The sequence below is a fragment of the Hemitrygon akajei genome, chromosome 11 (genome assembly GCF_048418815.1).
Source record: "Hemitrygon akajei chromosome 11, sHemAka1.3, whole genome shotgun sequence".
Classification (NCBI taxonomy): domain Eukaryota; kingdom Metazoa; phylum Chordata; class Chondrichthyes; order Myliobatiformes; family Dasyatidae; genus Hemitrygon; species Hemitrygon akajei.
Window position 1 is genome coordinate 117,582,094 of NC_133134.1, and position 20,776 is coordinate 117,602,869.

Sequence of the window (20,776 nt, forward strand, 5' to 3'; positions counted from 1 at the left end):
TGTCCCTTTATAGCCACAAGTTTAATTGCTGCAAATAGGTCTGATAATCTCCTGTTAAATGGAATTTCTTTCACTATTGCATGATCCCTGGTCCCTCGAGACTTTATTTAAAGATTCATGATTGAAGTTCCAGCTGACAGAATAACATGCCATTTAGATTAAAAAAAAGGAGGCAATTTATATCGCTATCTGATTTTTGTGATGTTCATTAAATCCTGCTTTTTGGTCAGGGAATTAGGGTTGAACCTGCTATGACAAAATAGCTATACAATATGTATGGCAGCAATTCTATTTCTCAGTGCTGGGAGCCAACTCAGTATAACCTCTGTGTGGCTAGGCATAGCTCAAATACCATCTATAAATTTGCTGACAATACAACCATTGTTGGTAGAATCACAGGTGGTGACGAGAGGGTGTACAGGAGTAAGATATGCCAACTAGTGGAGTGGTGTCGCAGCAACAACCTGGCACTCAACGTCAGTAAGACAAAAGAGCTGATTGTGGACTTCAGGAAGGATAAGACGAAGGAACACATACCAATCCTCACCGAAGGATCAGAAGTGGAGAGATTGAGCAGTTTCAAGTTCCTGGGTGTCAAGATCTCTGAGATCCTGGTGTCAACATATCAATGTAATTATAAAGAAGGCAAGACAGCGGCTATACTTCATTAGGAGTTTGAAGAGATTTGGCATGTCAACAAATACACTCACAAACCTCTGTAGAAATACCATAGAGAGCATTCTGACAGGCTGCATCACTGTCTGGTATGGGGGGTTGGGTGTGGGCACATCTGCACAGGACCGGAAGAAGCTGCAGAAGGTTGTAAATCTAGTCAGTTCCATCTTGGGTACTAGCCTACAAAGTACCCAGGTCATCTTCAGGGAGTGGTGTCTCAGAAAGGCAGTGTCCATTATTAAGAACCTCCAGCACCCAGGACATGCCCTTTTCTCACAGTTACCATCAGGTAGGAGGTACAGAAGCCTGAAGGCACAGGCTCAGCGATTCAGGAACAGCTTCTTCCCCTCTGCCATCCAATTCCTAAATGGACACTGAATCCTTGGAAACTACCTTACTTTTTTTTATATACAGTGTTTCTGATTTTGCGCATTTATTAATCTATTCAATGTAAGTATTATGTTATTGATTTACTTTATTTATTATTATTATTTTATTTTTTCTCTTTTATATTATGTATTGCATTGAACTGCTGCTGCTAAGTTAACAAATGTCACGTCACATGCTGGTGATAATAAACCTGATTCTGATTCTGATATCCTACTACAGCGTCGGGTGGTTTTGTAGGTGAAGGGGATTCACTAATATCATTACATGCAATGAAATACCATTGGTAAAGCTGACCTAATGAGGGTGCCAGTTTACTCTGAGTACATTCTGTGCAAAATGTCATTTCCAGTCAGCTACCTCAAAGTACTGGGGCTGATCACAGTAATGTAGGAAGGACATCTGCTCTATAGATCAAAAGTTTTGTTTAGACCTGTACGTCATGGTCTTCAAAGACTCTTTTCCTTGATCTTCATTTGGCTCCATTAGCACTACCGAGGCGTGGTTGATCCCTGATTTGATGTCTGCTTTTGAGGACAGAGCGCTAGCAAGGTAGGGGAAATGGTCTACATTTTCAATCATCAGCCTTTATGGAGGGTTGGATAAATGGCTGGTTGGGTGTGGCTGATAGGGGACCTGCGTCTTTCTTATATTCAAAACAAGACCCAGGGTTCTATATGCCTTGGCAAAGGAATTCAGGATATGTTGGAGGTCTTCTTTAGAGTGTGCTGCAACGTAATTGATCCTGAGAAAGGTTTTGAGGACCAGCTGGAAGGACAGATGCACTAACTGCAGCATACTGGAGGAGGCCAACATGAACAGCGTCTTCACCATGATAAAGCAACACCAACTGTGATGAGTAGGCCATGTCATCAGAATGTCTAACATGTCTCCCTAACAGGTCTTTATTCCAAGCTGAAGGAAGGTCAGCAAGCTCCTGGTGGGCAAAGAAAATGCTTCAAAGATAACATCAAAATCAGCTTGAAGAAACTCAACATGACACCTAAAAGCTGAGAAGACTTTGCACTCAATAGATACACCTGGAGGAAATCTGTTCAAGAGGGAGCTGTGCTACGTGAGAGTGACCTCCGCTGTGCTGCAGAGAACAAGCAGAAACTGAGTGACAGTTAAACGTCAGAACCCCAAAGCCCCCCAGCTGCCCCCTCCCACGCAGAAGCAGCAGCAAAGCAACGACCCCTCCACTAGCAAAAAAAGCATCTTTACCCTTCCCCGAGCACTCAAACATGTAGCAAAGCATCAATAAAGACACAGGCTTGCAGTACCCCAAAGACTACTTGTTCACCCGGTAATTCAACATACTACAGGATCCCTCTCTCTCTAATAAGGGAAAAAGAGGTGTCCCCGTTTCACAGCGACAGGGGAGACATAGCGAAACAACGCGCCAATTTATGGTGTTAAAAGTCTGTTGTGCCGCTTTTTCCGAGCTCTGTGCCCAAAGAACTCGACTCTCTGGGCACACAGCCAGCAGCCACTTTGCTTCTGTCGATCTTCCGTGTACTCCCACGACACATCAGGCAGCGGCACCAACCTCAAATCTGCCCATCCTCAAATAGTGTGGATTCTCTGTTACATTTCTGATTGTTAGTTATGCTCAGTTTCCAGAACATAATTTGTCTTGCTGTGGCAACTGCTCGCTTGTGACTGCACAAAACTGCAGAGAGTTGTGGCCATCATGAAAACCCGTCTCCCCTCCATGGAATCTGTCTACACTCTTCATTGCCTTGATAAAACAGCCAGCATAATTAAAGACCCTACCATCCTCTCCTATCAGGCGGAAGATAAAAACCTGTGAAAACACATACCATCAGATTCAAGGAGAGCTTCTATCCTGCTGTTATAAGACTACTGAATGGTCCCCAAGTATGATAAGATGGAGTCTTGACTCACAGTCTACCTCATCATGGTCTGGAACCTTGTTGTCTGCACTTTCTCTGCAACAGTAAGACACTTTATTCTGGACTCTGTTATGGTTTTACCTTATGCTACGTTAATGCACTGTTATAAGTTAATCTGAACAAGTGATAGGCAAAGCAAGTTTTTCAGTGCAAACGTGACAATAATAAACCAATTTGTGAATTTTGGTCTCTCTTCCTTACCACCTTAGAATATTTAATTCTCAGCTTTGGTCATCTTACAGCTATCCTTCTGTAACAAGGATTTGGTTGCATCCATTTAGTGTATGACTGTGCTGTTAATTCATCCACCTCATTGCAGATGCAGCAAGCATTCAGTTAGAGTGCTTACAGCTTGGCCTGTTAGTCTACCAGTGGCCACTTTATTAGGCACACCTGCTCTGTAATGCAAGTATCTAATCAGCCAATCATGTGACAGCAACTCAATGCATAAAAGCATTCAGACACGGTCAAGAGGCTCAGTTGTTGTTCAGATCAAAATTCTGAATGGGGAAAAATGTGATCTAAGTGCCTTTGACTGTGGAATGATTGTTGGTGCCAGATGGGGTGGTTTGAGTATCTCAGAAACTGTTGAATTCCTTGGATCTTTATGTTCGACAGTGTCTAGAGTTTACATAGAATGGTGCAAAAAAACAAAAAAAGACATTCAGGGAGTGGCAGCTCTGTGGGTGAAAACGCCTTGTTAATGAGTGAGGTTAGAGGAAAATGGCCAGATTGGTTCAAGCTAATTCAAATAACCATGAGTTACAACAGTGGTGTGCGGACGAGCATCTTTGAATGCACAGCATGTTGAATCTTGAATAGGCTGCTGCGGCAGAAGCCCACATCGGGTTCCACTCCTGTCCCTAATAAAGTGGCCACTGAGTGTATTTCTGCTTGCCTTTCTTCCAACTTATTTTTCTTGCTACATTTCTAAATTACATTTCCATCTTTGTCTTCTTTCCCTCCTGATCATCCCTGCTGGTTCCCTTCTTTAGAAATGTCCCAATTACTCCAAGGCTATTGTAGCTCCCAAACTCAGCACACCTTTCGCCAAAAGAAGCTAACAAACCCGTAAGTAATTGGTGATCAGTTAAAGGAACATACTGCAGTGCCTCTTCCTGCTGTTCGAAGTTCAATTCATGTGTGAATTCCCCACTGTGTTGTGATTGTATCTCACAGAAAATTCAATAGTGCATTGACATTGACATCCGCATGACAGGGTCTGTGTGCGTCCATGTGCATATTCTGTGAATGGAACTACACTGTGAAGTTTTATGGAGGCATACTAACTAAATCTCGGGATGTGCACTAGAGTAATAAAAATACTGGTAATTGATTTTGTTGCTACAGTTCAGTCCTATCGCATATCAAAAATGAGTGCAATTTTTGATTGAATTTATGATTCTGCATCTTAAACTGGGCAGCATTCCCTCAATGCTGTACTGAAGTGTTAGCCTACACTACATGTTAAAGCCTGGACTTAATTGTTTAGTTCACACTTAATGTTTCAGGAACAGCTTCTACTCTGCCATCAGATTTCGGAACCCCATATTTACATATATGTAAATATGTATACTTTTTTCTCACCTGGTGGTATGCGTGTACTTTTCCCTCAATCTCGGGTCCTCTACCAGTGGCCTGGGAGCTTGAGGGGTTGGTTCAGTATCCTTGCTGTTCTTAGTCATGTGCTGTTCTGTACTGAGATCTCAGATATTGTTCCTAGGATTGGTTGGAGCCACTCTCCCAGTCCAGGTGTCACAGCTCCAAGTGCTCCTATCACCAGCCGGATTACTCAGGCTTTAACCTTCTACATTCTTTCTACCTGCTCTTTCAAGCCCTGGTATTTCTTCAGCTTCTTGTATTCTTTCTTCCTGATGTTACTGTCATTCGGGATTGCCACATCTATTACTATTGCTTTCTTCTATTCCTGGTCCAAGTGTTACTCTGTCTGGTTGGGTGTCTTATCAGTCTGTATTTGGAAGCCCCACAGGATCTTAGCTCTGTCATTCTCCACTCCCTTCTCAGGTGTTTCCCATGCAGTCCAATCCATACTCAGCGCAGATGTTCCTATACACAGTTCCTGCAACTTGGTTGTGCCGTTCAGTGTAAGCTGTCCCTGCCTGCATCTTGCACCCTGCTACCATGTGCTGGATGGTTTCAGCAGATTCCTTGCCATCTGCACCTTGGGTCTTGTCTGGTGTGATGGACCCCTGCTTCTAATGCTCTTGTGCAGCCATGAGCAGTGCCCCTGTCCTGTCCCACAGCCCTGCCATTTCAAGCCATTTATGTAAATCACCTCTGATATCTAGTAATGGTCAATCCTATGCAGTGGGTTGTCCCGCCATAGCCTCTAGTCCTTTAGCTCTGCTTCACCCACTTCCATTTCCATATCCCCTGCCTGCTGTCTGAGGTATTCTCCTAGCAGGTCATCCTTAGGGGCCATCTTCCTGACATACTCAGGACACTTCACATTTCTTCCAAGACTGTGGCCTTGACACTTCCCAATCCCTGTCCACCTTTGTTCCTGCAGGTGTACAGTTGCTCAGCGTTGGACTTTGGATGGAGTCCTTCATGTATTGTTAGTAATTTCCGGGTTTTGATATCTGCGGCTTCCAGTTTGTTCCTTGGGCAGCACATTATTGAGGCTAGGTAGCTGATGACTGGTAGGGTGAATATGTCGATGGCTCTATCTTGTTCCTCCCATTCAGTTGGCTTTTTAGGACCTGTCTCACTCTTTGGAGATACTTGGATTTTGCAGCCCACTTTGTGTCCTCATCATGGCTTCCATGCGCCTGCAGGATCCCCAGGTGTTTGTAGCTGTCCTGTACATCTGATATGTGGCCTTCAGGTAACTCGATTCCTTCAGTCTTGATGAGTTTGCCTCTTTTCACTACCATCCTGCTGCACTTCTCCAGTTGAAATGACAACCCAATGTCTCTGCTGTACACCCTTGTCAGGTGGATTAGTGAGTCAATGTCTCTTTCATTTCTGGCATACAGCTTGATGTCATCCATGTACAAGAGATGGTGATGGTCACTCCACTCTTGAATCTGTACCCCTATCCACCCTTTGAGATGATCTGGCTGAGGGGGTTCAAGCCTGTGCAGACCAGCAGTGGGGACAGTGCATCACCCTGGTATCTTCCACATCTGTTGGTCACTTGCACTATTGGCTTTGAGTTAACTCCTAGCATTGTCCTCCAATGACTCATTGAGTTTTTGATGAAGATCCTTACTGTCTTGCTGATCTTGTAGAGAGACAGGCGTTCCAGGATCCATGTGTGGGGTTGTATGCTTTCTGGTCGTCGATCCAGGCTGAGCTTAGGCTGGTTTGCCTGGTCTAGGAGTCTCGCATGACTGCTTTGCCTATCAGTAGTTGGTGCTTGAAGCCTCTAATTCCGTTACCAATCCCTCTCTGAGCAGGGCTCAAGAATCTACACACATGTTCCTTTAAGGAGATTGAGAGGGGATCTGATTGAAACATATAAGATTATTAAGGGATTGGACAAGGTAGAGGCAGGAAATATGTTCCAGATGCTGGGAGAGTCCAGTACCAGAGGGCATGGTTTGAGAATAAGGCTAGGTCATTTAGGACAGAGTTAAGGAAAAACTTCTTCTCCCAGAGAGTTGTGGGGGTCTGGAATGCACTGCCTCGGAAGGTAGTGGAGGCCAATTCTCTGGATGCTTTCAAGAAGGAGCTAGATAGGTATCTTTTGGATAGGGGAATCAAGGCAGGAACCGGGTATTGATAGTAGATGATCAGCCATGATCTCAAAATGGCGGTGCAGGCTCGAAGGGCCGAATGGTCTACTTCTGCACCTATTGTCTATTGTCTATTGTCTAACTTGGTGGCTATGATGCTCGATAGGAGCTTCCATTTTGTTGACAGGCAGGTTATAGGCTGGTAGTCTGATTGTGTTGGCTGCTTTGAGAGGATCCTTCATTATGAGCACTGTCCTTGCTTGAGTTATCCCGTCAGGGTGGGAACCTGCTCCAAGCAGCTGGTTCACTTGAGCTGCCAGTCATGTATGTGATGCTGTTGGTTTCTTCAGCCAGTATCCATGGATCATGTCAGGCCCTGGTGATGTCCAGTTCTTTATACTTGCTCCCAGTTGCTGGACATCTACTGTTGCGATGGTGACTGGTTCTTCCTCTGGGAGATTGCAGGGGCTTGCTTGTAGGTATTTCAGCCACTGGGGACTGCTGTTATATGGTGCTGCTTTCTCCCATATACTCTTCCAGTACTCCTCCATTGCTGTTTTAGTTGGTTCAGGTACTGGCATGTTGTTGCTTTGGAAATGTACGAATACTTTTCTTGGTTCTTTGCAGAAGAGGGCATTTTTTCTCTTGGCCTTTGCGTCCCTAATGTACCTCTATAGTCTGGTAGCCAGAGCTGTTACCTGTTGCTTGGCAGTTTCCAGGGCTTTGCCAGGCAGCGAGTGGGAATAAAATGGACCTTTTCTGGTTGGCTACCGATGACAAGTGGTATTCTTTAGGGGTCATTTGGGACCGCTGCTTTTCACATTCCTTGTCAATGGTTTAGATAATGGAATTGATGACTTTGTGGCAAAGTTTGCAGATGATATGAAAATAGGTGGAGGGGTAGGTAGTGCCGAGGAAGCAATGTGATTGCAGCAGGACTTAGACAAATTGGAAGCATGGACAAAAAAGTAGCAGATGTTGTGAAATGTACGATAATGCATTTTGGTAAAAGGAACAAAAGTGCAGACTATTATAAATATGGAGAAGGTTCAAACATCAGAGGGGCATAGGAGGCCTCGTGCAAGTCTCCCAAAGGTTAATTTACAGGTTTTGGCATTTATTTCAAGGGGAATAGAATATAAAAGCAAGGAGATAAGATAAGCTTTATGAGACACTAGTCAGGCTGCATTTGGAGTATTGTCAGCAGTTTTGGGCCCCAAATCTCAGAAAGGATGTGTTGTCATTGGAGACAATCAAGAGGAGGTTCACGAGGATAGTTCCAGGAATGAAAGGGTTAACATATGTGGAGTGTTTGGCAGATTTGGGCCTGTACTCACTGGAATGTAGAAGAATGTGGAGGTTCTCATTGAAACCTACTGAATGTTGAAAGGACTAGATAAGGTTGATGTGGAGAGGATATTTCCTATAGTGGAAATATATTTCCACTATTTCCTCTAGTTCTATATTTCCAACTAGAGGGGACAGCCTCAAAGTTGAGGGGTGACCCTTTAGAACAAAGGTAAGGAGGTATATTTTTAGCAAGAGAGTGGTAAATCTGTGGAATGCTCTGCCACAGACTGCGATGGAGGCCAAGTCTGTGTGTATATATAAGGCAGGAACTGGTGTTTCCTGATCGGTCAGGGCATCAAAGGATATGGTGAGAAGGCAGGTGTATGGGGATCTAGGGACATCCATGATGGAATGGTGGGGCAAACTCGATGGGCTGAATGGCCTAATTCTGCTCCTATGTCTTATATTCTCTGTACTTTCACAGTAGCCAAGATGAGTCCTTGGTCTTCCCATCTTTTTGCTGCTGAGGTAGTCCACTGACCTCCGACCTTGTGGTTTTCATCTTGGCTACCAGTCATCATCTGGAGGAGAAATATAACAGTACTCTCCACTGTATTTCGTTTTGTAGTCCAGTGTTTCTAGGACTGCTGCTGCTGATGAATATATCCAGTTATTGGTCTCGGTTATGTGATAGAGGTTGCAATTGTGAGTAGTGCTTCTAGCTTGCAGTCTGATGGAATTTTGACACTAAGTCTGGGGAGCCTAGTTCATTGATTGACAGTTGCCAGTTTAGCTGTGAGCTTCTCTCTGATTGCAGCAGCCAGAGATGAGGATTGAACTTGCATTTCCTGTGTACAAGCTGATGCTATTACCTTTGAGCCTCTATGTGTTGTGGAGGTGGAATTTGAACTGATCGGCTCAGTTCTGCGGTGTGTTGCTGAGGTGCATCGTGATTCTATGCCTTCCAATTCAGGATGTGTTAGTAATCCTCTGTTGACAGTGTTTGATTGCTGTTGTTTTTCCCTGAATGTTCATGAGTCCTCACATGTGCTTGCTGTATCCTCTGCCATGTGGGTTGCTGTTAAAGTAGCATTCCATTAGTTCCACATTGTCCAGACTCGTCCATTTATGGTTTGTCCGGTAGCCAATTTCGTGCCAGATGGTCCCGGCTCCCTAACTTCATTAAACCGGGCGCAGTCCGAGCTGGCATGACTCTTTTTGTTCTTGTTGCTCTCATCTGGAGGATGTTGTGGGCAGATGTAGAGCAAGTGCGAGGGGTCCAGCTCAAGACCCTTTCAGGGCTACCACCACCGTGACCTGAACCCAGACCCCCGCGCCGTGGAGCCTGAATGGTTCCCAGTATTAGCCTTTGAAGTTTGGAGGGGAGGGTTGTTGTGCAGTGGGTAGTGGAGGAGGCACATGGTATGATAGATACTATATATATTTTGCTTATTGTAATTTATACTATTTTTATGCCACAAACAACAAATTTCATGACATTACCAGTGATATCAAACCTGATCCTGACATTATAATTAATTTGCTTCCATCTTGTATCACATCCCCTCAAAAAAAATCTGTTTTGTACTAAAAGGGCAGAGATTGGTTCAGTTAGAAAATTGTTAATCCTTGGAAGGTCTTGCATTTGGTCTTTGTTCATTTGACTATGGTGATAGATTGATGGGCAGGAACAACGCAAAGAAATGGGGATCATTGAGTGGTAAAGTAGAATGACAGCAGAAAACTCATTTAAAGTGGTATTGAAATGTTCTATGGCCTATTCCTGCATCTTTCCATTATAGTCTTATGATCATATGCAGCGCATCACAGTTACTGAAGCAATATATTCTTTGTACACTCAGTAGCTGTTTTATTATATACCTCCTGTACCTAATAAAGTAGCCAGTGAGTGTACCTTTGTGATCTTCCGCTTCCGTAGCCCATCCACTTCAAGGTGCACATTCAGAGATGCTTTTCTGCACACCACTGCTGTAAAGCATGGTTATCTGAATTACAAAAGAGTCTTTTACATGCTCCTATTTGTTATGTTTTGTAACCAAAACATTAAACTAATTCAAAGAAACTCACATGAGTTCAAAGGTACAAGTGTATACTTCTGCTTACTTTAAGCCAGGCACACACGTATCTTGTGGTAGCATGATAACATATACAAATAATGTATTTTTACATATAACCCGTAATGAATTATTTAAATGAACAAGAATGCTTAATTGAACAATATATACAAGATTACTCAAATAATATTGAAATATTAAATACACAACACCATTGTATCAGCCTCTACCATCACCCTGGCTGTGTGTTCCAGATACCCATCGCTCTCTGTATAAAACAGTTTTTCTGACATCTCCCGAGACTTTCCTCAACTCATCTTAAATGGATGTTTCCTGGTATTAGCCAATGCTATCCTTGGAAAAAGGCGCTGGCTGTCCACTCTTATAATCTTATACTGTACATTCAACTCCAGCAAGTCACTTCTCACTCTTCATTGTTAGAAAGACAAAAGCCTTAGCTCTCATACCCTTTCCTCATAAGACATGCTCTCTAATCCAGGCAATACCCTGGGAAATCTCCTCTATACCCTCTCTAAAGTTTCCACATCTTTCCTACAATGTGACCAGAACTGAACCCAGTACTCTAAGTGTGGTCTAACCAGAGTATTATAAACCTGCAACATTACCTCATGATGGTTTCTGTTAAATGGGTCTAAATAAAATTCCCCCAGTGATCCACTTCACACCACAGTCTAATCAGCAAGGAGAGCTCAAATGATGTGGAAAATCCCCTCACGCTCTGGTGTGCAGATCCACCTGTTCCGATTATAAAGCATGAATGAATGAATGAATCTCTGTTCCAATTACTTTAAAGTTGTGCTGCAACATTTCTGCCTTCCCTGACAAGTGGAGCTTTGGTTAAAGGCCAGAAGAGTCTAAGACACAGGAGCAGAATTAAGCTATTCAGCCCATTGAGTCTGCTCTACCATTCATCGTGGCTGAATTATTATTCTGTCTCAGCCACATTCTCCAATGCTCACTTCTGTCTCTCAAATCTCTTGAATTTCTGCCATGTTATTGATGTTGTCCATAGTGAAGACCTCTAGCCTTCACTTTACTATATACAGCATGTATTTCCATAACCTCTACTCAGCTGATGTGGCAGTGGACTACAGGTGCCCTGGACGTGCTTTGTCAGGTCACGGAACTTGTTTCCAATTGCTTGACAATGGGGACGATTCTCACCATTTCTTGCCAAACTCTTCGGGTGATGAGTTGAGGGCTCGCCTTCCTTCTCAGCATACTTCCTTAAGTATCTCATTTACCAGGACATGGATGTCCCTTAACATGATAGTGGAAGCATCCTCCCTTTGCCTTTCAGTCTCTAGGTCTTCTTTAGCAGAGAGTGTCTCTTGCTCTTTTAATCTCTTTACCTTCTTTAGCAGTGTGTGTCTCTTGGTCTTCTTTAGCTGTTAGCTGTCTGCTTTCTGTGATTGGTTGTCATTAAGAGTAGAATGTTAAACATTAAAGTGTTGGACGGACATGAAGCTGAATGAGATCCTACAGTGTATCATCTTGACCTATTCTGCATTTGCTTTTTGTGCGTGTAAACCAATCAATACTGGATACAGGCTAATTTTATTTTGAGGGGGAGCCTGCAAGAATGCGTAAAATCCTGTTTTTTGTGATATAACTCTAACGAAATAGATGACAGAAGCATTAAACACACATGAAATTATCTCCAGTTCAAATGTTCCTTAGTTGTTGGCAAAGGCATTTCCCATGTAGAGTTTTGGTCACCCAGTTATAGAAAGGATGTGGTTCAACAGGAACGAGTACAGAGAAGACTTACAAGAATGCTGTCAGGTCTAGAAGGCCTGTGTTATATAGTAAGAGGTTGGTCAATCCAGGTCTTCATTCCTTGGAACAAAGGAGACTGAAGGGCAGATTATAGCAGTGCTACAAATTATGAGAGGCATATATAAGGTGGATGGTTACAGTCTTTTATCCAGGTAGGAGAAAAATTCAAAAGGAAGCTTCTTCATGTACAGGGTGGTGAAATTATGGAACAAATTCCCAGAGGAAGTGGTTGAGGCAGGTACGGTAGTATAATTTAAGTACTTAGAGGGGAGGGAGGGTCTTCGAGGGATGTACTGTTGGCTGAACCATGGAAATTAGGCACCATGGTTGGCATGAACTGGTTGTGTCAAAGGCATGCACCCATGCTGTGTTGCTCTGTGATTCTCAGCAAGAAAAGAAGGTTCAGTACCAACAATTGATTGATACAAGTTTTGATTTCCATGAGGCCTAGAAAATTCTGCTCTTCAAAAACTTTTGTTAACCCATACAGAATCAAAATCAAATTCATTTTCACTAGCTTTTATGACATGAAATATCATAAAAGTAGTACAGTAGAAGGACTTAAAATTATTATATACTATAAAAATAAATGAATACTGCAAAAAAGAGAATAGACGGGTGGTGTTCATGAGATCATGAATTGTTCAGACATCTGATGGTGTAGGGGAAGAAACTGTTTCTGAATCTGTGGAATGGAATAATAATTAGGAGCCTTTAATTAGATTATCATAAGAGTGACAAACAATTATAAATGAAGACAACACTTAATTGAAAATCACTTTAGTCCCCAATGTCTATTATTAAGAAGAACACGGGAATGTTTGGCTGGCTGCCAAAGGTTTTTGACATGTCTTCTGAATTGCACATCAGCAAATACATTTCTTCATATCAAACATTACCAAGGAATCAGAATTAGCTTTATCATCACTGACTTGTGTAATGTGAAGTTTGTTGTCTTATGGCAGCAGAACAGTGAAAAGAAATAAAATCTCTACAAATTCCAAAATAAATAAATAGTGCAGTATAAAGGAATAGTGGGGTTGTGTTCATGGGTTCATGAATGATTTAGAAACCTGATGACAAAGGAGAATCATTGAGCGTGGGTCTTCAGGCTCCTATACTTCCTTTCTGATGGGAACAAGTAGAAGAGGACATGTGGTGGATGGTGAGGATCCCTAATGGATGCTGCCTTTTTGAGACACTACCTCCTGAAGATGTCCTTGATGGTGGAGGGCAATGTGCCCATGGTGGAGCTGGTGGAGTCTACAACCTTCTGTAGCCTCTTGAGATTCTGTGTGTTGGAGCCTTCATGCCATCCTGTGATGCAACCACACAGGATGCTCTCCACTATACCTTTATAGAAGACTGCAAGTCTTTGGTGGCTTTCTAAATCTGCTTAATCTTCTAATGAAGTAGAGCAGCTGGCTTGCTTTCTTTGTGATTGTATTAATATGTTGTGCCCAGGACAGGTCCTTGGAGATGTTGACACCCCAAAACTTAAAGCTGCTCACCCTTTCCACTGCTGTCCCCTCAGTGAGAACTCATGCATGCACAATCAACAATCAGTTCCTTGGTCTTGCTGACATTAAGTGCAAGGCTGATTTAGGATGATTTTGTGACACCACTCAACCAGCTGATCCATCTTAATTGTGTATGCCTCCTCGTCACCATCTGAGATTTTGCCAAAAGTGGTGGTGTCATCAGTGAATTTATGAATGGTGTATCTAGCCACACAGTTGTAAGTGTAGGGAGAATCGAGCAGTGGGCTAAGCACATATCTTTGAGGTGCCCGTGTTGATTGTTGATGCGGAGCAGAGGTTATCATCAACCTGCACTGATAGTGATGGGCGGCATGGTAACTTAGCGGTTAGCACAATGCAATTGCAGCTCGGGGCCCTGGAGTTCAGAGTTCAATTCCTGCATTCTTTGTAGGATAGTTTGTTCGTTCTTCCTGTGAGGGTGTGGCCTTGCTCTGTGTATTTCCTCTCACAGTCCAAAGATGTGCCTATTAGTAGTTTAATTGGTCGTTGTTCTGTGACTCGGCTAGGGTTAAATAGGTGTGTTTCCCAGCAGGGCAGCTCATTGGGCTAGAAAGGACTATTTCGCATTTCAAGTTGGCTGTGGTCCTTAATGATGGATGCTGCCTACTTGAGACAATATCTCTTGAAGATGCCCTTAATGGTGGGGACAGTTGTGCCTGTGATGGAGCTGGCTGAGTGCCCAGGCCTCTGCAGCCTCTTTCGATCCTGTGCATTGGAGCCTCCATACCAAATGGATTCAACCAGTCAGAGTGCTCTCCCCAGTAAACCTGTAGAAATTTGCCAGATTCACCCAACTGGCTGGCATCAGTTTTATGATCAATTGCTGATGACTCCTGATAAGCCCAGGAACAGAAATTCTACTAATCTCAGATATTACTGCGGCTAGCCTTATTACCTTTTACCATCTAGCAAAATGCAGCTGAATTCAAAGTAGGACTGCCTCAGGGACTCTAGCTCTGGATTTTTCTCTCAGGGTTTATTCCTGAAGGCTTCCCCACAAGTGAGTATAGTCACAAGGCAGCAGAGGTTTGAGATCAGTTTTCCTTCTCCTAGGCGAGCTGCAACCATGGCTGGCAAGCCCCATCTGCCCAAACACAGGAGAGTATAACAAACTCAGCCAGAGAAGGTGAAAATAAAGAGTCTTCCTGTTTCCCTGGTACACCGAGATGACCCTGACTGATAAAACTTTCTTATAAATAGACAGTAGAGTTAGGATTTGAATATAATCTCAGTGAAACGATTTGGCTTGGCAGATAAATGCACACTCACTTTGCACAACCTCTCAAACTTGAGATTCTGCAGATACTGGAAAACCAAAGCAACACACACACAAAATGCTGGAGGAACTCAGCAATTCAGGCAGCATCAAAGGAGAGGAATAAATAGTTGAGGTTTATTCAGCAAAACATCAGCTGTTTATTCCTCTCCATAGGTGCCACTTGGACTGCTGTTCCTCCAGCATTTTGTGCTATTGCAATCTCTTAAACTGCTTTGTCTTTATTTTAAATAAGAACGTTAAACTAGTTTGATTTAACAGATAACCTAGTAACAAATATAGTACTTGGTCTTTAGGAAATATTAGGGATTTATATACAATGCAGGGGGATCACAATCTCCTTTTAAATTTTTAAGATAATATTCAAAAATAAATAACATCTTCAAAATTAAAATATCCTCCTATTTATAAAGCACCTCACATAAGTTTAGGATGTACCAAGACCTTTTATAACTATCATCTGATATGGGAAAAGTAATAGGCAATCTTTGCATCATATACAAGAAGATGTCAGGGACAACATTAACATTTATTGGCCATCTGTAATTGCCCTTGAAATGCTAGTCAACCTGAATGTAAAGGTGAAGATTCTTCCACAGTGCTGTTCGGTGGGGAACTCTAGAACTGAATATGAGGAAGTAGATTGGTCATCAGAAAGAAGCAGCAATATACGTTTAGTGGCCACTCTATCTGATACACCTTTACACCTGTTTGTTAATGCAAATATCTAATCAGCCAGTCCTGTGGCAGCAATTCAATGCATGAAAGCATATAGATCAAACAACAGAATGGGAAAAATGTGTTCTAAATTACTTTGACCGTGGTGCCAACTGGGGCAATTTGAATATCTCAGAAACTGCTGATCTCCTGGAATATACGTGCATAACAGTCTCTAGAGTTACAGAGAATGGTGCAAGAATCAAAACATCCAGTGAGCGGCAGTTTTATGGGCTAAAACAAATAGTTAATGAGAGAGGGCAGAAGAGGGTGGACCAGTTCAAGTTGACAGGAAAGTGACAGTATCTTGAATAACTATGGGTTATAACAGTGGAGAAGAGCATCTCTGAATCTACAACATGTTGAACCTTTAAGTGAATGGGCTATAGCAGCAGAACATCACAAACATACAGTTCCATCTTCTAACCTGGTATGGAAAGTGGTCCTGCCTCATGATTGGTCTGAAGTTCTAGGCTGAGGGGACCTGGCCTCCAACAAACACAGCATCCTATTTTGTGCAATGGATGACCAAAATTATCCCCTATGATGCCCATCACTTCAGCTCACCAGAGGATGATGGCTGACACCACACACACACACACACACACACACACACACACTTCAGATGAAAGCAGACTCCAGTAGGAGTTTTAACTCCCTCCTCAGTGAAAAAATGAACATTTTGGGATTTAAACTTAACACAGTGCTATAATTGGAGTTGCTCCTACAGACTAAACCCCACATTAGAGATTTTGCAGATCCTGGAAATCCTGAGCAACACACCCAAAATGCTGGAGGAATGAATGTTGTCTGTCCATTTCTCTCCATAGATGCTGAGTTGCTCCAGCATTTTGAGTGTGTGTGTGTTGCACAACCTAACATTGTTGTACTTAGCAGAATTATATCTAACTGCCTACTGCCTCTCAAACTCTTGACAAGTCCTGTCCCATAAGCAAAACCTAAGGGAATTCCACTTAACACACTCCACAACCCCCATTTTCTCCCCATCCCTTCCTTCCTCTGTCCCACCTTTACCTTTTCTGTGATGCTGCAACTATTTGAATAAATGGGACAGAATTCACTGATTCAATGCATTAAAATCTCCTGTGGTGTCAGAGCTAGTTTCATCAGCTTGCCAAAAGGATAAAAGAGAGACCTAGATCATATTTTCATGCCCACTTCTATATCATTCTTTGATTGAAGGTGTTCCATTACCATGCCTTGGAACCTAATTTTCCTGATCTCCAAAGTGCCGAGCCATCAGCCTAGGTGTGTGTATTCAAATAGTTTTTGTTTATATTGTTCACATGAGCCCTCACCATCACTGAGCACATTCATAAGGAGAACTGCCACATGAAAGCAATATCCATCTGCAAGGACCTGCACCGACTAGGCCATACGCTCTTCTCATTACTGCCTTCAGGATGGGAGAACATGAGCCTTAAGTCCCACACTACTGGCTGTAGGAATAGTGACTCCCTACAGCAATCGGGCTCCTGAACCAGCGTAGATAACTTCTGAAGTGACTCCACTGCCTACTGACTCATTTTCAAGGACTCTCCAACTCACGGTTGCAATATTATTTATTTACTATTTTATTATTTGCATGATTTGTCTTATTTTACACTTTGGGAGTCAGTCATAGTCTATTATTGCTTTTCATAAATTCTATCTTGAATGCCTGCAATAAAATGTATTGCCAGGGCATACTGTATGCTTACTTTGAAAATAAATTTACTTTAACTCTTTTGATTTTGATTTAAGCCGTAACTATTGGCAGAGTGTTCAGCTTTTGGAATGGTTGTGGCTGCACTGACCGCATGTCACATCTGGGATCTTCAGCTTTCATGCACTGACTGCTGCTGAATTATATTGTGTGGCGGTGCAGCAGCGTAGCGGTTTGTGCAACACTATTGTAAGATAAGGTCCAATTCCCTCTGCGGTCCAATAGGAGGTTGGATGTTCTTCTCATGTCTGTGTGTGTTTTCTCTGGGTGGTCTGGTTTCCTCCCACATTCCAAAATTCCACATTTGGTTAGGGTTAGTCCCAAGAGAAAATCTGCAGATGCTGGAAATCCAAGCAACACACACAAAAATGCTGTAGGAACTCAGCAGGCCAGGCAGCATCTATGGAAAGAGTAAACAAGGGTCCTGATGAAGAATCTTGGCCTGAAACATCAACTGTTTACTCTTTTCCATAGCCTGCTCAGTTCCTTCAGCATTTTGTGTGTGTTGCTCACTTAGGGTTAGTGATTTGTAAGCATAATATGTTGGCACTGGAAGCATGGTGTTGATATAAACAACACATTTCATTGTATGTTTCGATGTACATGTGACAAATAAAGCCAATCTTTAAACTTTATCTCCTTATAAAGTTTTCCATACATGGACTGCCAGTTGCTCTTTGGCTGAATAAAGCAGATGGATTAGATATGTTTTGAATAATTGGCCACGCTTCACCTTGATAGGTTTACTACATTGGATCAAGGTCAGCTTGTGAAAGACTTTAAAGCCTTCTTTCACTTCTCTGTTTTACTTTTCTCAATGTGTGGGAGTATAGCTTAAAGTTAGCATTTCATTCTGAAGAAAACAACTAAAATGCCATTTCTTTGTGCAGTCTCATTTAATATGTTCAACAGAATGTGCGGCTGAGCAAGTAGAAAGAGAATTTTTACTTACACAGGAGCAGCACAAGATTACAATGAAGAAAGACTCCATGATTCCTCCAACACCTACGACCCATGTGAGACGCAAGAACAATATGACTCCGAAAATATTCTGCAGACAGGGAAAGTAGACGCCCATGATTGTACCCATCCGAGTAGCCTGAAGGAGAGAAAAGACAGAGGTTAAAAAAATCCAAGCTGTCTCAGAACCACAAATATCCTAATTTGCAAAGAAAGGAAGCCTGTAATTAATGCCCAGCTTAATTACTAGATTGTTTGCCAGGAGGGGAATTACACTTAAATAATTTCCTGTCCATGCTCATTCACCTCAGTTTGCTCTCGGCTGCAAACATCTATAACTGTGTTCAATTGAGACTCTTCGGTAGGTCAAACTTTCATTTAAGATCTGAAACCCATTGCACTGATTGTACTACAGGTATTACAGCAAAATGCATCCAGCCTGAATGGATATCAGAATCAAAATCAGGTTTACTATCACCGACATATTTTGTGAAATACAGTACGATGCAACAGTCTTAGGCACATACCGTTTATCTATATAGCTAGGGTGCCCAAGAGCTTTGCAGAGTACTGTATGTTGTTTTGTGGCAGTTCCTCCAGCATACAGTGCAAGACATAAAAAGTTGCACCAAGTTACAAAACTATCAGAATCAGGTTTAATATCATTGGCATATGCTGTGAAATTTGCTGTCTTTGTGGAAGCAGTCATCGTCATCATAGGTTGTCACACCAGACAGCCAGCCACTCTAGTGTTGTTTGGCTGTTGAGCAGCTAAATCAGGTGAGAGTGGGCAGTTGCACAGAACGTGTTCAGTGTTCTGCACCCTTTTGCCGCACGCACAGGACTCACTGGTTTTTAAACCCCACTTCACCATATTGTCTATTGTCTCCCGCTCTCGCTCTGTTGAGAGTGCTCCACCACTTCCATCTGTCAAGCAGTGCCCCTTCTGGCAACGTTTCCGTAGGGTGTTGCACTGTATTGTTTGGTGGGGTTCTGGCTTCTGTTTGTTGCCAGAGGTCAATCCTGTATGTTTGGGGGGATGTTCCGTGTGGTAGTTCCTCCACTGTAGCAAAGCTTTTCCTTGATTTTAGGCAGTTGGACACTAGCACTTGATGATGTAGTGGGTGCCGTGGGTCCGAGTTCTGTTTACCTTTTTCAATTTTTGTTGTAGTGTGTCTTCAGATCTCTGGGGAAGCAATGCCTGCAAGTCTGTAAATGAGAAGGCCTTGGCGGGCAGGATTAACGCATTCTACAAGTATGTGAAGAGCAAGAGGATAAGACGTGAAAGAATAGGACCTATCAAATGTGACAGTGGTGAAGTGTGTATGGAACCGGAGGACATAGCAGAGGTGCTTAATGAATACTTTGCTTCAGTATTCACTATGGAAAAGGATCTTGGTGATAGTAGTGATGATTTGCAGCAGACTGAAAAGCTTGAGCATGTAGATATTAAGAAAGAGGATGTGCTGGAGCTTTTGGAAAACATCGTTGGATAAGTCGCCAGGACAAGATGAGATGTACCCCAGGCTACTGTGGGAGGCAAAGAAGGAGATTGCTGAGCCCCTGGCAATGATCTTTGAATCATCAATGGGGATAGGAGAGGTTCTGAAGGATTGGAGGGTTGCGGATGTTGTTCCTTTATTCAATGAAGTGAGTAGAGATAGCCCAGGAAATTATAGACCAGTGAGTCTTACTTCAGTGGTTGGTAAGTTGATGGAGAAGATCCTGAGAGGCAGGATTTATGAACGTTTGGAGAGGTGTAATATGATTAGGAATAGTCAGCATGGCTTTGTCAAGGGCAGGCTGTGCCTTATGAGCCTGATTGAATTTTTCGAGGACGTGACTAAACACATTGATAAAGGAAGAGTAGTAGATGTAGTGTATATGGATTTCAGCAAGGCATTTGATAAGGTACCCCATGCAAGGCTTATTGAGAAAGTAAGGAGGCATGGGATCCAAGGGAATATTGCTTTGTGGATTCAGAACCGGCAGAACAGAAGGCAAAGAGTGACTGTAGATGTGTCATATTTTGCATGGAGGTCGGTCACCAGTGGAGTGCCTCAGGGATCTGTTATGGGACCCTTACTCTTCATGATTTTTATAAGTGACCTGGATGAGGAAGTGGAGGGATGGGTTAGTAAGTTTGCTGATGACACAGACGTTGGAGGTGTTGTGGATAGTGTGGAGGGCTGTCAGAGGTTACAGCTGGACATTGATAGGATGCAAAACTGGGCTGAGAAGTGGCAGATGGAGTTCAACCCAGATAAGTGTGAAGTGGTTCAAGTTTTGGTAGGTCAAATATGATGGCAGAATATAGTATTAATGGTAAGACTATTGGCAGTGTGGAGGATCAGAGTGATCTTGGGTCCGAGTCCATAGGATGCTCAAAGCAGCTGCGCAGGTTGACTCTGTGGTTAAGAAGGTGTATATATGATGTATTGGCCTTCATTAATCATGGAATTGAATTTAGGAGCCAAGAGGTAATGTTGGAGCTATATCGGACCCTTGTCAGACCCCACTTGGAGTACTGTGCTCAGTTCTGGTCGCCTCACTACAGGAAGGATGTGAAAGCCATAGAAAGGTTGCAGAGGAAATTTACAAGGATGTTGCCTGGATTGGGGAGCATACCTTATGAGAATAGGTTGAGTGAACTCAGCCTTTTCTCATTGGAACATCGGAAGATGAGAGGTGACCTGATAGAGGTGTATAAGA

General features: G+C 42.8%; 1 protein-coding gene across 3 annotated transcripts in view; it reads right to left on the bottom strand.

Annotated features, from left to right (window-relative positions):
- LOC140735960 (solute carrier family 12 member 5-like) overlaps positions 1-20,776 on the bottom strand; it is a 1,160,378-nt gene that overhangs the window by 226,299 nt on the left and 913,303 nt on the right. For all 3 annotated transcript variants that reach the window (XM_073061588.1, XM_073061587.1, XM_073061589.1), the window contains exon 4: positions 18,057-18,203. In XM_073061588.1, coding sequence (XP_072917689.1) covers positions 18,057-18,203 — 147 coding nt within the window. The remainder of the gene's footprint in view (positions 1-18,056; positions 18,204-20,776) is intronic.